The following is an 18,237-nucleotide window of genomic DNA, read 5'->3' on the forward strand; positions in this document are numbered from 1 at the left end:
GTCACAAAGAAGAAAAGCTGGACAGACTCTTCAGATTCTGAAGATGAGGAGAACTATGCCTTGATGGTAAATGCTGATAGCAGTTCTGATGCCGCTGAATTAAAGTTACCTCAAACAACTTATGCTTTTCATATTGATGATATTACTGAGTTGAGATTATATCTTAAAACCATGTTTATTAGCTATAGAGATCAAACTTTAACATTTGAAAGATTAACTTCTGAAAATCTTGCTTTTAAAAAGAGGAATGATTATTTAGAAAAAGAGTTAGTCATGTTCCATCAAACTCAGAAAGAAAGAGATGATGCCTTTTATGTTAGAGATGAAGTGCTAAAAATGAATAAATCTCTAAAAACTGAGTTTGAAAAGGAAAGAGAGATTATCAGGACTTGGACTAACTCTGGCAGAACAACTCAGAATTTGCTAAGTAGTGGAAACTAGAAAGAGGGCTTAGGTTATGGAGATGACAAAAGTGAAAAAGGAACTGAACAAATTGAGCCAATTGTTGTTAAATAAACTGTTAAGCCAAAGGTAAATCCTGTTAAGTTTGTAGCTAAAACTGTAAAGTCTGATTCTGAAAAGATGAAAGAATCTGTGACAGAAGTTAAGGAGAAGTCAACTTCTGACAAATTAGAACAAGATAAACCAGCTAAAGTCAACATAGGCTTAATGACAAAGAAGCAGCTTAAACACAAGCTGAAAGAGATTAGCAGTGTGAACAAGGTAAAAGTAGCTAGGAAAAATAGGAATGGAAAGGAAGGTGTGAATAAAAGTAATAATTATATGCCTGTTCCTAATACTCCTAGAAAGAAATGTTATAACTGTGGAAACTCTAACCATCTTGCTTCTTTTTGCAGGAAGAATAAGAATATAAACTCTTTACCTCCTAAATCAGGAGTTAAGAGTCAGTCTATTAGATTTAAGCCACAAAATCCTTGTTTTCATTGTGGTAGTATATGACATTCCATTTATACTTGTAAGGAATATCGTAGTTTGTACTATGATTATTATCGGATAAAACCTTCTTTGAAGAAAGTTACTTTAATTCCTTCTAGTGTAAAGTATGATGCAAAGTCTGATACTGTAAAATCTGATAAGAAAAATGTTAGCATAAACTCTGATGTTAAATCCGCTGTAAATGCTAACAAACTTAATAAGGCCAAAGGATCCAAGCAAGTCTGGGTCCTTAAAACTAACCATTAGTGGTCTTTGTGATTGCAGGACAACAGGAAGAACATCCTAGTTCTGGACAGTGGATGTTCAGGACATATGACTGGAAATAAAGTCATGCTATCAGACTTTGTGGAGAAAGCTGGCCCATGAGTATCTTATAGAGATGGCAACATGGAAAAACTCTAGGATATGGCAAGATCAATCTTGGGAATGTCATCATTGAAGCAGTAGCTCTTGTCTCAAGACTTAAACACAATCTGTTGAGTATAAGTCAAATCTGTGACAGAGGTTATCATGTGGATTTCTTTGAAGAACACTGTGAAGTTATAAGCAATTCTACAGGAAAAGTGGTTCTGAAAGGTAACAGGCATGGTAATATTTATGAAACCAGACTTTCAATAAGTACTGATGATTCTGCAATCTGTCTGTTGAGTAGAGCATCAATTGAAGAAAACTAGAATTGGCACAAGAAACTCTCTCATTTAAATTTCAACAATATAAATGAGCTTGTAAAGAAAGATCTTGTGAGAGGACTGCTAAAGTCAGTTTTTGCTCCTGATGACCTTTGTGATTCATGTCAAAAGGCAAAACAAAGAAAATCTTCTTTCAAGAGCAAATCCGAGTCATCAATTCTTGAGCCTTATCACCTACGGCATGTTGATCTATTTGGTCTAGTTAATGTCATGTCTATTGTAAAGAAGAAATATGCTATGGTTATAGTGGATGAGTTCACAAGGTACACTTGGGTGTACTTCTTGCACAAGAAGAATGAAACTGCATTTACTCTAACTAATCATGTCAGACAGCTGGATAAATTGATCAAAATTTATGTTAAAATAATAAGGAGTGATAATGGCACTGAGTTCAAGAATTCAATCATGGAAGAGTTCTGCAAAAGCATGGAATCAAACAGGAATTTTCTGCACCTGAAACTCCACAACAAAATGGAGTTGTAGAAAGAAAAAACAGGATTCTCATTGAAGCTGCACGAACAATGCTTAATGAAGCAAAGCTGCCAACCTATTTTTGGGATGAAGCTGTGTAGACTGCTTGTTTTACACAGAATGCTACACTCATAAATAAGCATGGAAAAACACCATATGAGATGGTGAAGGAAAATAAGCCAAATCTGAAATACTTTCATGTATTTGGTTGCAAGTGTTTTGTTCTTACGACTCATCCTGAGCAGCTGTCAAAATTTGATCTAAAAGCTGATGAAGAAATTTTTGTTGGATATCCACTTTCCACAAAAGTCTTCAGAGTCTACAATTTAAGAACAAGGATTGTAATGGAATCTATCAATGTCTCTTTTGATGATAAGAAGATTACTGGACTTGAAGATTTAAATGATCATGATCGGATGAGATTTGAGAATGAAGATTTAAATTCTGATTCTGTAAATTCTGATGACTTAAATCCAGATCCTGTAACTTCTGAGGGTTTAAGTTCTGATGTCATTGAAACTGTGGTAATAACTCCAAAGGAAAATGCACCTGTCCATGGGGAGCAAGCTGAAGATCCTACCACATCTCAAGACTCTCGAGCGGCATCAGAACATGTCACTGGCTCTTTAAATTCTGATTCATCTAGTTCTAATGAGCCAAGTTCTGATAATTTTGGAAGCTCCGATTCTTCAACTCCTGAAAAATCATACTCAAATTCTGAAGTCTCAGAGAGCATAACTACAAGGGGAGCATCAGAAAATACTGATGAAGACATCATGGATCATGGGGGAGGAACCAGTTCTAGAGATCAACTTCCATCTGCAAGGAAGTGGACTAAAGCACACAGACCTGATTTAATCATTGGAGATCCTGAAGTAGGTGTCAGAACTAGAACTGCAACTTCAAATGAATGTCTCTATCATTCCTTTCTATCTCAGACTGAACCAAAGAAAGTGGAAGAAGCTCTTCAAGATGCTGATTGGGTGCAAGCAATGCAGGAAGAGTTAAATGAATTTAAAAGAAATAAAGTCTAGTTCCTAGTGCCAAGACCAAAGAACAGATCTGTTGTGGGCACAAAATGGGTGTTCAGAAACAAAACTGACAGTGATGGCATAATTACAAGGAATAAAGCAAGGCTGGTTGGGCTACTCTCAACAGGAGGGTATTGATTATGATAAAACATTTGTACCAGTTGCTAGATTAGAAGCCATAAGGATCTTTTTGGCTTATGCTGCTCACAAAAAGTTCAAAGTCTTTCAAATGGATGTGAAAAGTGCTTTTCTCAATGGAGAATTGGAAGATGAGGTATATGTTGAACAACCTCCAGGCTTTGTAGATACTAAATTTCCCAATCATGTTTACAGGCTTGACAAAGTACTTTATGGCCTTAAGCAAGCTCCAAGAGCATGGTATGAGACTTTAGCTCAATTCCTTCTAGAAAGTGGATTTCACAGAGGCACAATTGACAAGACTTTATTCTACCTCAACCATGGAAAGGACTTACTTTTGGTACATATATATGTTGATGATATCATATTTGGTTCTACAAATGCCAAACTTTGTGAGAGGTTTGCAAAGCTAATGCAGTCAAGATATCAAATGAGTATGATGAGAGAACTCAGCTATTTTCTGGGCCTTCAAGTCAAGAAAAATGAAGAAGGCACTTTTATCTGTCAATCCAAGTACACCAGAAATTTACTGAAGAAATTTGGAATGCAAGATTGTTCAACTGCATCCACTCCCATGGCCACTACAACCAAGTTAGATAAGGATACTGGTAAATCAGTAGATATTACTAACTACAGAGGTATGATTGGCTTTTTACTCTATTTAACTGCAAGTAGACCTGATATCATGTATGCTACCTGTCTTTGTGCAAGATTTCAGGCTGATCCAAGAGAACCTCACTTAATAGTTGTAAAAAGAATTTTCAAGTACCTCAAGAGTACAGCTGATTTAGGATTATGGTATCCTAGGGAATCAGATTTTAAGCTAATAGGTTACTCAGATGCAGATTTTGCAGGATGCAAAATAGATAGGAGAAGCACTAGTGGAAGCTGCCAATTTCTTGGAGGCAGATTGGTTTCTTGGTTTAGCAAGAAACAGAAGTCAATTTCCACATCAACTGCAGAAGCAGAATATATTGCTGCAGGAAGCTGTTGTGCACAGATTCTTTGGATGAAGAATCAGTTACTGGATTATGGGTTAGAATTTTCTAGAATCCCTATTTACTGTGATAATCAAAGTGCTATTGCTATGACAGGTAATCCAGTTCAACACTCATTGACAAAGCACATCAGCATTAGGTACCATTTCATAAGGGAACATGTGGATGAAGGTACAGTGGAATTGCATTTTGTTCCAACAGATCAACAGCTAGCAGATATCTTCACAAAACCACTATGTGAAGCTACTTTTATAAGATTGGTAAATGAACTTGGAATGGTTTCAGGTTCTTTCTCTAAATCTGCTTAGTTTTTGTTCTCTTGCATCAGACTTTATGATGAGTATTTACAGATTGTATTATCTCTATGTAATCTGTGCTTAATTTGAAAATTCATTAAATGTTGATTGTTATCTGATGTGGATCTATATACTCTGATAAGTGTTTTGAATGTTCTGTGACTATTCAATCCAATGAGGATAACTGTGCTAGATGCTGACCTAGTAGTCTTTAACATACTAGAAATCCCATGTTTGAATTAGTTGTTCATGTGGAAACTCATTAACACAAGCAAATTCTGATATTGAGCTTAGTCAAGTTTACTTTGTGTATCTTATTACTAAGTCACAAACTAGATTCTTGCTTCTTATCTATCAAATTCTGATGTCTGGTAAATCTTAAAGATGAACTACATGCTGATAAGCCTCACTTATCAAAAGAAAAGAAAAGAATAAAAGTCAGGTACTCATTTGAGATCTAGAGTAAATATGTGGAAGGGAAGACCCATGTGCATTGCTGGTATTAAGTAATATGCATTAGAAAAGCAAAAAAAATTCTTGGTGACTTTTCACATTCCCTGATTACCGGAGAAATACTCTGACAACAACATAAATTTTGATAAGCAGTCGTGACTCACTTACACTGAGAAGCCATTGTAAAAAGGAATTTCAAAAGATGCATAAAATGAGCACAAACAGTTGAGGTGGACTCATGCATAAATGTGTTCTATAGTAGACTTCATGATTGATGACAGATTTTAAGCACTTTTCTGAGTTATGCCTTATTTCTAAGATTTACTGAAGTTTATCGGACTTTAATCTTTATTAGATATTCTGCTGAATGCACACACTTTCACTCCATATGAATGATGAAAATCACTGTGGTGATTAAGTTGTTTTTGACAAACAGTTAAGTGTCATTTGCATAATTTCTGAGGACAAGTTCTGATGGAAGTTCTGATGATTAAACTCTGAAGAAAACAAGTCAGTCTTTGTACGGAGAATTACAGAAACAAACATTCACTTATTGAGTACATAAGCCAGATTTTGATGACTATTAAAATCTGATATAAGTTAAGTTCTGATATTAAATCCTGATGAAATCCTTGATGCTTACGTGGCATTTTTCTTTACTTGACTTATTTGTGGTATAATCTGCAACAATCATATTTAAATCAGAATATATTTGGGTAAAATAAAAACACTCATAATCATTATGGGTTAGTGGTTAACGTGTTGGTCCTGAAAACTACATGTGCACGATAATTATAGCTTATTTTACGTGCCCATTAACTCCTGTTCTAACCATTTACTAACTGTTCACATGTTGCCAGGTGTAAAGTGTATCCCATGCTTCAAAAATATAACTGTTGAGTTGAGAGAGTATATATATGGGAGTTAAAAGATTTTCTAATCTTTTATTTACTTTTCTATTCTTAATCTCTCTTATTCTCTCTCTCTCTAATATTCTCTGAAGCGTTTTCTTACGGGACTTTTATCAAACACCTTGCAAACACTCTCTCTTTCTCACTTACTTTCTTACAGAAATGGCACCAAAAGACTTGATTTTCAAGGGAGCTAAGTTTGTTCCCAACAACTATGCATCTATTCTTAGCAAGGCTGAAGCTCCATCAGAACTTCACTTTATTCAGGATTTTCTTGCTAATTCTGATATTGGGTATGCTTTGACCCAACCAGAAGCAATCTTTGAAACCCAAGAGATGGAGTTCTGGAGAAGTGGTGTATATGATGATGGTGGTGCTCAAGGGTCCCCAAGTATAATCTTTACAGCAGGGGAGGATGAGCATGTCGTAACTTTAGCTACAGTACGCCAAGCACTGCAGTTGCCTGAGAACAGAGCCTATACAACTGTTGAGGAGCCAGTTCTTCAAAATCTAATGGCTAGTCTGGGGTATGAAAAGACATTGCCGAAGCTGGGACAGTTGAAGAGATCCAACATTAGGAGGGAATGGAGTTTCTTCTTCGACTGCATTACAAAGGCTTTTGCAAACAAATGTTCCAATTTCGATGCAATCCCTATATTCAGTCAACAAATCGGGTATGCTCTCATTAATCAAACTGATTTTGATTATGCTAGTGTTGTTTTAGGTTTCATTGGGGATATGATTACATAAGATAGAAATACTGTCTATTTTGCTAGATTCAGTCAGCTTATTTATAGCTTTTATTATGATAATAAGCCCCAATTAGCTAGTGAGTTAATTTCACCATTTAGACTAGCTAAAAGAGCTTTTAATGACTTATTAATAACTGATAATAAGAAGGCTGTGTTAAGACCCCTCCGAATTCCCTTATCTGTCAAACAAGCCTTAATAAACTATGATCCGAGAACATACACTGCACTTTATCCTGATGTTCAACCATCTGAACCACAACCATCAGCACCTACCACCTCCACACAAACACTATAAACTTCTGCACCACAACCAAAATCTACCATCATACCTTCATCTTCCAAACCTTCTAAGAGGACAAATTATGTTCCTCAACCTCCACAAAAGAGAAGGAAGATGATTATCAGAGATGAATCTGATAGTGAGGATATCAATATTGAAGCACAGGTTCCTGCATCAGAAGCTGTGATAAATGAAGCTGAGAATGTTACTTCTCAGAAAGAAACAGCAGCTCAAAGTTCTGATACGTTGACAAGGAAATTTGTAAATTCTGATGCTGCAACAACAACTCCTTCTTTGGCAAGGAGATTGAAGAAAATGAAAGCTATGAGGTATTTGGCTAAATCTTCATCAGAAGATAATGAAGAAGCAGAGGAAGGGGATCAGGAATCTCTGATCTCACAAGAGCCAATCATTATTGAAGCTCTGATTTCTCCAGCTCAAGCCACCGACACTGCTACTGATACAGTGGTAACACCTCCTGACTCTCCAATAAAAGCTACAGATGATGCTAAAGAACAAACTGACAACTCTGAGATAGATATTCACAATTTGAATATACCTCAAGTTCTTTATCTGAAAGCTCCAACTACTGAAGCTCAGCCATCTACAGTCAAATATCCAATCTTAGATGCTGAGATACCATCTACATCAAAGAGACCAGCTTTGAAGATAAATTCTGATCAGAATTTAGATGATGTTATTCTTGAATCTCCAGTTGCATCACACACTCTTGTACTGTCAGAAAATGATGAAACTTCCTCAAGTTCTGGAGACAGTATTTTTGTTGAAACTCCAGTTCCTATTCTGGGAAAGGAAGCTTTGGTGAAGAAATTTGTTAGACAGGATGCTCTTGTACCTTGGGAAGAAACTCACAGGGGAGTTGAGTGGACCAAGAAGTGGAATGAATCAGATTTTATTCCATGCACCAAAATTCTGACAGAGCATGTGTCAAAAGCTGATGAGTTATTATCAAATTTTGATTTCAAGACTCAACTCAAGGTTACAGCTATGAGTACAAGAAGTCTTCATGGTCTACATTCTATTACTTATGCTAAGGTTGATACACTCAAGGAACAAGCTGATAAGCTAGATCTACAGCTCAAGCTTGACAAGAATATGTATGTCAGACCTACTCTTAAGAAAATTAATATAACACCCTCCAAATCCGGGGTATAGATTTGGGGCATTATTAACAACAATTACCAACTATACCTGCACAAGCGGAATATTAATATAATAATTACCCCGAACTATCACTACTCAGGATCTTTTAAGGTTTGAGTTTGAAAAACAAGAATCATGCACTACACTTTATTACAAACCCGACTAAATAAAAACCTGTCTCAAGAACTCTCTTTATTACAAAACTTTATTCTATCTACAGTTTCACTACGCAATCTTTTATTCAAACTACACAAAACTTTTGTTTAACCCAACATCACTACTTATCCTGCTACACCTGATCTGGCAATTCAAAGCTCTCTTCGGGAATAGGAATGAACACTCTTGGTATAAGAGGGTCCCGCTGCTTGACTCGCTTCTTGACTATGCGGGTCCTGATGGGTTTCATTCTCTACCTTAACTGTAAAACAATAGGAGTGACAATAAAAGAAATGAGCCAAAATTGCTCAACAAGCCTGCAACAATATATATATATATTATAAAAAGAGAGAAATAAATGAACCAATAAGCTGTTGGTTTGAACAACCATCTGTATCTGTATATGATAATAATTTGCCAACACTGGCGAGTGCCAAATGAACAAGACTGGAACAAGAACCAACATATGCACTATAATCTGCTGATCAGTCAGAATATAGTGCGGATCTATACCCAACTGCATAGACCCAACCAACGTAAGGAGTACTCAGGCAACTATGGCCTATTAATTAATGGTCTGGGAAAAACCCAGCCTTTATAGTAACCATCCAGTCCAAGGCTGAGCATCCGGAACAATCGGTATGCTATTGATGTATCCCAACACCAGGATATACCAGAATATATGTAACAAGGGTAAAGGAATTGAAATATGAACAGGGAATTCATTAAATTGGGTAAATCAAGAATTAAAATGAAATGGAACGAGTGATAATAAATAGGTAACAGTGTATATGAACAATGATTATCAAAGAGAATCGATACGATAGAAAGGAAATATAAATCACTATTCTGAATTTAGAATAGGGGAAAAACTTGCCTTGCGCGTACTTGACCTGGTTTAACTTACTGCCTTCTGACCCTAGCTTGCTCTGCTTTGCTAACACTGAACAAATCATAGAAAGATAGGTGTTTAGATAATTTACTACATACGTGTATCTTGAATTGATATCACGCAACCTTATCAGTCTACCCATGCGTTTCTATCTGACTCGTATATATATATACATATATTTACACAACACATTTATGCACATAATCACATATAACACGTAACACGTAAAGCACACAATTAATTTCTAGATTTATAATTATTTTTAAAATCAATTCCGGGCTTATACCTGCATTACTAGTCGTATCTGATTTTTATTATAATTTTTCGGGATTTATTCGGCTCAATTATATCCCTACTAGGACCTATGAACTATCAATTATCACCAAACCACTCTTTTTCAGAAGAAATTATAACTTACAACCATTTTTATTGGATTCGTCTCATTTTTCTGAGTCTAGGGGTCTTCGTTTCACTTAAATCGGACTAACGGTTGAATTGTTATGAATTAAACACTGATAATTCAATTTATTATTCATTATAAATAATTATTACAACCTTTTAAATCCTAAAACAATTTTTACATAATTATTTAAGAAAAATCAAAGTCAAAAATAATTTTTTTATAATTTTTGGAGTTAAAATGAAGAAGTTACGATTTATTGAAAATTATGTGATTAATTATTGAAATAATTAATCATTTAATAAATAAATAACTAATAAATAATTAATAGATAATTATTTACTAATTTAAAATAATTAATCCCTAATTATTAGGATTAATCACAATTTATTACAAATATTTACAACTCATCGTTATTTATTTGATTAGATCGATTATTTACAAATAATCAATCAACTTAATTAACCGATACGCTATTTATCGAATAACTACGAATTATTCGAATTATAATCTAACTCAACGATTAATTACTCGTATAAATACGAGCTACTCGCCATTCTCATATAATTATCGAACTATTACATTATTACTGAAACTCATACGATTCATTAATCAATTAATTATCGGTATTTAATTATATGATACAAATAATCATTACAATATTATTCGAATAACTATCGCTCGAATAATAATTCCCATTATCGAATTATTACTCGTAATAATAACTAATTATCGAATTATTAATCATATTATTTAATTATTTTTAATCCTTATTTATTAATTAATTATCTAATTACTAATTAATTACCTAATTATTATTAATTAATTAGATAACTAATAAATAATTAGATAAATAATTAAATAATTAATTAAGTAATTAAATTCGAATTTATAAATTAATAAAATAATTTAGAATATTAATACTATTTTTCAGAATATAAAACTAATTTTTAATTAATTTTTAGAATTACTAAAACTAATTTCTGATTTTAGAAAAAATAAAATAAATATTAAAAAAAAAATCAGAAACACAACACAGGTTTTCAGATTAGGGTTTTTAGGATCAAACCCCGGGTCGAAACCAGGTTGGAAACCGGGTCGAACCCGGGTTATCGGGTCACGAAGAACATCACCGCGGCTCCGCCGCAGGTGATCGTTCCAGTACGAAAACGACGACCAAACATCGTGATTCCAGTCGATTTCTTCTGGGTTTTCAATCCCCAACATCTCTGGACCACTCCCTTTTCTTCATCTTCGTCGTTCCGTCAAGAACGTCGCCGGAAAACGTAGAACAGCGGCGGCGACGTCGTTCTCCGACGAGCACGAAAACCTCAACCAAAATCTACGAAACCGGTGTCGTTCGACTGTAAACTCAACGATCTATTCATTCCCCACATCATAACAATCAAACAATCAGCCATAATCAAAACCCGAATTCGAACAATAAACCCGAATATACGAATTAAAAATCGATTAAACTAACAACAAAAACGATTACATAATTGAAAACTACAATCAATAAGCTTCAAAACGGATACTTACATGACTGATTTGGTTAACAAAATCACGATCAAAATCCGGTTTGATTCTCTGCCCTGTTCTTCACCAACAAACCCTAATTCTTGATTTTTCTGAATTTTTAATAATAATTAACTAATTAATTAATAATAAAACAGCTATTTATAATACTGAAAATAATACCCCTAAATAAAATTAAGGGTCTAATTACACTCCTAATAAAAATATTTGGCCCCAATTTTTATAATTTTTGGGTATTAATATTGAATTTTTAATTATCCAATAAATACAAAATAAATGCTAAAAATTCCCAAAAATTGTGAATATTACAAAAATGCAAAGAAAAATGATATATGATAATTTCATGATCATATAAAAATAAAAATGTGATTTTTGTGGGGCTTTTGGTACCCGAAGGGATCCGGAAAAAGTCGTTTTTCGCGAAAAAGGTCAATTGGTAAAACGTCTAGGGGTTCAGAATAGCGATACGGTATAGGGCATTTTTGGCAAAATAGGGCCAATGATTTTGTTTGAAATACTGGCTTTTAAAACATAGTTTTGAGCTGTACAGGTTTTGATATAATATATATATAACTGACGATAAAACGTTCAATAACTATCCAAAACACGTTTGGATCAAAACAACCAACACATAACACATAGCAGTTAGGGTTCAACTACTTAACACATTTAATCACATAATAATACACATAATTTATTATTATTATAATATAATACAGGCGTAATTCCTCGGTCGTTACATTCTCCCCCCCTTAACAAGATTCTGTCCTCAGAATCTAATTATGCAAATAACTGAGGATACTTTTCTAGCATTTCACTTTCAAGCTCCCAGGTTGATTCTTCAACCACTGGGTTTCTCCATAAAACTCTCACTAATGACACAGACTTATTTCTTAATACCCTTTCTTGCCTATCTAGAATTCTTATTGGCTGTTCTACATATGACAAATCTGCCTGAAGTTCTACTGGTTCATATTCTATTACATGCCTTGTATCAGGATTATACCTCTTAAGCATAGATACATGAAATACGTTGTGAATGTGCTGCATATGAGGTGGTAGAGCTAACTCGTACGCAACCTTCCCAATTTTCTTCAAAATCTCAAATGGTCCAATGTATCGTGGCTTCAATTTCCCTTTATTGCCAAATCTGGTTAATCCTTTCCATGGCGATATTTTGAGCAATACGTGTTCTTCTTCCTGATAGTTCATATCCTTCCTGGCTTGGTTTGCATATCTGCTTTGTCTGTTTTGTGCTGCCTCGATTCGTTTTCGAATAAGATCAATCTTTTCTTTTGTCTGCTGAATTATTTCTGGACCCAAAATCTTGCGTTCTCCAACTTCATCCCAGTGCACGGGTGATCTGCATTTCCTCCCATATAATGCTTCATACGGTGGCATTCCAATACTGGCGTGATAGCTATTATTATAAGAAAATTCCACTAGGGGTAAATGTTCATCCCAACTGCCTTCAAAATCGATCGCACAAACTCGTAGCATGTCTTCAATCGTTTGAATTGTCCTTTCACTTTGGCCGTCAGTTTGCGGATGATAAGCTGTACTCATATTCAACTTCGTTCCTAGACATTCTTGAAATTGCCTCCAAAATCTTGAATTGAAACGAGGATCTCGATCCGATACAATTGATACTGGTACTCCATGACGCATCACAATTTCTATGAGATACATGTGCACTAATTTGTCGAGCGAAAATCTTTCATTAATTGGTAGAAAATGTGCCGACTTCGTAAGTCTGTCAATGATTACCCATATCGCATCATGATTTGCCCTAGTCTTCGGTAGTCCTACCACAAAATCCATCGCTAGATGTTCCCATTTCCATTCTGGAATGTCTAATGGTTGCAATAACCCACTCGGACGTTGGTGTTCTGCTTTAACTCGCTGGCATGTGTAGCATTTACTCACCCATTCTGCTATCTCCTTCTTCATATTCGGCCACCAAAAGTTTTCCTTCAAATCGCGATACATTTTCGTGCTTCCTGGATGAATGGAATACTTCGAATTGTGCGCATCTTGCATAATTTCTTCTTTTAATTCTGCCACGTTAGGGATCCAGATTCTTGACGCAAAACGTAAAATTCCTTCATTATCTTTCTGAGTTGTAATTTCTTCTCCTGTTAAGTTGTCATCTTGACTCATCACTTCTTCTTGGCAACGGCGAATCTTTTCCAGCAATTCTGGTTGGAAAGTCATAGCGTAGATAGTTTCTACAGATTCATTAGGAGTACGAATTTCGATTTCCAATTTGTCGAATTCCCTGGGCAATTCTTCGCATGAAGTCAACCTATTCAATCTTTCTTTTCTGCTTAGCGCATCTGCTACAACATTTGCTTTTCCTGGATGATAACTGATTGTAACATCGTAATCTTTAATCAATTCCAGCCATCGACGTTGTCGCATGTTTAGTTCCTTTTGCGTGAAGATATACTTCAGACTTTTATGATCCGTGTAGATTTCACATTTTTCACCGTACAGATAATGTCTCCACAGCTTCAATGCAAATACAATTGCTGCTAATTCCAGATCATGCGTAGGATATTTCTGTTCATGGGGTTTAAGTTGTCTCGACGCATATGCAATGACGTTACCATGTTGCATCAATACACATCCTAAACCACGATATGAAGCGTCACTGTAGATAACAAAATTTCCTTGCTCGTCTGGCAGTACTAATACTGGTGCCGTCACCAACCGATTCTTCAACTCTTGAAAACTTTCTTCACACTTACTATTCCATTCGAACTTTTCACTTTGCCGAGTTAACTTGGTCAGCGGTGTAGCTATCTTCGCAAAATCTTTGACAAATCTTCGATAATATCCTGCCAAACCTAAAAAACTTCGAACCTCTGTCGGCGTCTTTGGTCTTTCCCAATTCAACACAGCTTCAATCTTTGCTGGATCCACTTGAATGCCTTCTCTGCTGATGATGTGCCCTAGAAACTGCACTTCTTTCAACCAAAATTCGCATTTGGAAAGTTTTGCATAAAGCTGTTCCTTCCGTAATATTTCCAATGTCGTTCTTAATTGTGCTGCATGCTCTTCTTCCGTCTTTGAATAGATCAAAATGTCATCAATAAATATAATGATAAACTTATCCAAATACTTCTTGAATATTCGATTCATCAAATCCATAAACGCTGCAGGTGCATTCGTCAATCCAAAAGCCATCACAAGAAATTCATAGTGTCCGTACCTTGTTCTAAACGCTGTCTTTGGAATATCTTCGGCCTTGATCTTTAACTGATGATAGCCTGATCGTAAGTCGATTTTCGAAAACCATGCTGCTCCTTTTAGTTGATCAAATAAATCATCAATGCGAGGTAAAGGATATTTATTCTTGATAGTTAACTTGTTCAGCTCACGATAATCAATACACAGTCGCATACTACCATCCTTCTTTTTCACGAACAATACTGGCGCACCCCATGGGGATACACTTGGCCTTATAATTCCTTTGTCAAGAAGTTCTTGCAACTGCTTTGCTAATTCCCTCATTTCAACAGGTGCCATTCTATATGGAGCTTTCGAAATTGGTTCAGTCCCTGGCGTCAAGTCAATAGTGAATTCGATTTCTCGATCTGGTGGAAGTCCTGGTAATTCGTCCGGAAAAACATCAAGAAATTCACAAACTACAGGAATATCTTCAATCTTCAAATCTCCCTTATCAACATCCCGTACATAGGCTAAATAAGCTTGACATCCTTGACGTAGCAATCTTCTCGTCTGCATTATTGATAGGAATTTCTGCTTTTGCTTCTCACCTTTAAATATTACCGTTTCATTTTCTTCAGTTTGCACTTTCACTCTCTTATTCGCACAGTCAATTTGAGCATTATTACTAGACAGCCAATCCATTCCTAAAATAATATCAAACTCCCCTAACCTAAAAGGTATCAAATCAACTGAAAAATGACATCTCCCTATCTCAATATCACAGCTCGGACATACTCGATCTACTGCAACCTGATCATTATTCGCTAGTTTTATAACTAACACTTCATCCAACCACTGAATCTCACAATCTATCTTAGAGATAAAGGCTTCAGAAATAAAAGATCTAGTAGCTCCTGAATCAATCAATACTAAAGCATTTACGGAATTTACAGGAAGTGTACCTGCAACCACATTCGGACTCTGTACCGCTTCCTTCATTGACATGTTGAAAGTCCTTGCTCTGGGCTGATTTTGCTGTGGTAGTGGAGGTGGAGGTAATGCTAAAACTCTTGGAATACTGGCAGCCATTGCAATTCCTCTGCAGTCTTTGGCGATATGTCCTTTTCTCCCACATTGAAAACAAGTAACTTCTGCTTTTCCCATTGGACATTCTCCAGAATAGTGTCCCCTTTGCTTGCACTTGAAACACGTAATATTTAGCTTGTTGCAAACTCCTGTATGCTTTCTACCACACGTTCTGCAATCAGGTATAGGCAGTCGAATAAGCCTTTGCTGAGTTGGGGCAGGTAGTCGATTACCCATCCTCTGGTTGTTTTGCTCTGGCCTTTTGAAATTTACTTTTCCCCGAGCTTGAAATCCCGGCCTTTTGTTGAAACGATTCTGAAATTTCCCTGGTCCTTTCTCTTTCTGAGCTGCTTCGCTTTCTCCTTCAATAATCATAGCCTTCTGAACAACAGTCGTATAAGTTGTCAATTCAAACACAGCTACCCTGCTACGAATCCATGGTTTCAGTCCTTGCTGAAATCTCTTGGCCCGCTTTTCGTCCGTATCCACCTGCTCTGGAACAAACCTTGCCAATTCAGTAAACTTGGTTTCATAATCCGCAACCGATAAGTTGTCTTGTTTCAGCTCTAGGAACTTGATCTCCATCTGGTTCTTCATAAAACGAGGAAAATATTTCTCCAAGAAAAGATTAGTGAATCTGTTCCAGGTCACCACACCTTCTTCCAAAGCTTTCTTCGATTCCCACCAGTAATTAGCTTCACCTTTTAGAAAATAGCTAGCGAAATCTGTCTTCTGCTCTTCCTCAACCTTTACCAACGAAAAAGCCTTTTCCATTTCTTTCAGCCAAGCTCTCGCTTTCGTAGGATCTGTGGAACCCATAAATTCCGGTGGCTTCACCGACTGAAATTGCTTGAAAGTAGTCGTAGGTGCTGCTGGTGGTATTTGATGTCCTGGATGAGCGGCTTGCTGTAACATCTGTTGCTGGAACTGCTGTTGCTGCTGCTGCATTTGTTGTTGCATCATCAACATCTGCTGTTGCATGAGATTAAACATCTGATCCATCTGTTTATTATTGTTTTGGCCCTCGGTGTTTCCATTCGATGAGTCGGGCTGCGCTTTTCTCTTAGGTGCCATTTTTCTGGTAAATAAATAATGGATCTTATTTAATAACAGTATATTAAACATATATTAAAACAGTCGATTCGAGAAAATAAAATAACTTATTAAATAACTGAATAGATAAAACAGTATGATAGTTTTAATTAATTTTTTTTTTTTTTTTTTTTTTTACAACATGATCGTGAATAAAACTACATTTGTAAATATGCAATGGTACTGAAATAAATGTAAATGCTTAAATGACTGGAAATAAAATAAAGAAAACATGCAAAAGATTATCTCATATATATATATATAGGTAGAACACCAGCTACAGGTGTCAGTGCTTGATACAAAACCCTATGATATAACAGTCGTACTGCTACTACTATCAGTCAGAGTCAGTAGCTACACTCATACAAACTAATATACAATACTATGCTGCCTCTATCTACAAAATATACATAATACAACACTCATCGATCTGCTGGTCTCAAAATCCTGGTGGTACGTGGCTCAACTCCTCCCGCACTGCCTCTAGCACTGCCTCGGTAAGTCCCAATGCTCTGCGATATGCTGTCTCCGCACTAAGATCCTACTGTCTCAAATCAGTAAGCTGCTGCGAACTAACCCGGTGAATATGATGTAGTCTCTCTCTCAGTATATAATCCGGTCATAATGCTCTGACAGGACCATCCGTCTGTGTCTCATACAATCCAAGGATCTCCCTACACTGGTTCTGCCATCTAATCCTCTCCTCCCTCTCTGCCTGAAAGCGCTGGTAAGTCACGGTATGATGCTCATGAAGATCAGTGCTGGAACCTCGAGAAGGTAATGGTCCATCTACCACGATCTCATCCATAAACTCTGGCTGAGGAAACTGATACACTCCCGGAACAGGTGCATAAATGGCTAATGGGGCAGGAAATAAGACAGGCTGCTCCATAGGCGCATACACAGGCGGCTCTGCCTCTGGCTCCATCGGTGGCATCTCTGGAATCTCAACTGGTGGCATAGGAATCTGAGGCTCTAAATCCTCCCACTGCGGAAGATCAACCATATCAGGAATATCAAACATCGGAAACTCTAATGGTGGAATATCTGGTATCTCTGGCTCAACATATGGAAAATAATCTGCAAAACCTGGTACCTCCGGGGGAAGTGGTATCTCTGGTGCTGGCTCAGGTGGTAATGGAGGTAAAACCTGCTCTGACACTAGGGCTACTACCGGTGCATCCACTGGATCTGTCTCGGTCCTCTCCGTAGACGATGATAAAGAAGCCATCTAATATATAAAAATAATAACACAAAAACAATCAAATCACAATCCTATAACTCATAACTTCTAATCACATAGACAAACAGTCCTAACACTCTTACTCTCGTCCTATCTTATTTTCCTATCTTATCTTAATCCTAACATTCTTGTTTTCCAAGGTCAATCCTAAGCTCTGATACCAACTATAACACCCTCCAAATCCGGGGTATAGATTTGGGGCATTATTAACAACAATTACCAACTATACCTGCACAAGCGGAATATTAATATAATAATTACCCCGAACTATCACTACTCAGGATCTTTTAAGGTTTGAGTTTGAAAAACAAGAATCATGCACTACACTTTATTACAAACCCGACTAAATAAAAACCTGTCTCAAGAACTCTCTTTATTACAAAACTTTATTCTATCTACAGTTTCACTACGCAATCTTTTATTCAAACTACACAAAACTTTTGTTTAACCCAACATCACTACTTATCCTGCTACACCTGATCTGGCAATTCAAAGCTCTCTTCGGGAATAGGAAT

General features: G+C 36.2%; 1 protein-coding gene across 1 annotated transcript in view; it reads right to left on the reverse strand.

Annotated features, from left to right (window-relative positions):
- Positions 1 to 18,237, reverse strand: part of LOC141686128 (uncharacterized) — a 32,732-nt gene that overhangs the window by 2,796 nt on the left and 11,699 nt on the right. Inside the window, exons 4-6 of the mRNA XM_074491184.1 lie at positions 14,586 to 14,808; positions 13,480 to 14,369; positions 12,619 to 12,711 (exon numbers count right to left, since the gene is read on the reverse strand). Coding sequence (XP_074347285.1) covers positions 12,619 to 12,711; positions 13,480 to 14,369; positions 14,586 to 14,808 — 1,206 coding nt within the window. The remainder of the gene's footprint in view (positions 1 to 12,618; positions 12,712 to 13,479; positions 14,370 to 14,585; positions 14,809 to 18,237) is intronic.

This window comes from Apium graveolens, chromosome 9 (genome assembly GCF_009905375.1).
Source record: "Apium graveolens cultivar Ventura chromosome 9, ASM990537v1, whole genome shotgun sequence".
NCBI classification, from domain to species: Eukaryota; Viridiplantae; Streptophyta; class Magnoliopsida; order Apiales; family Apiaceae; genus Apium; species Apium graveolens.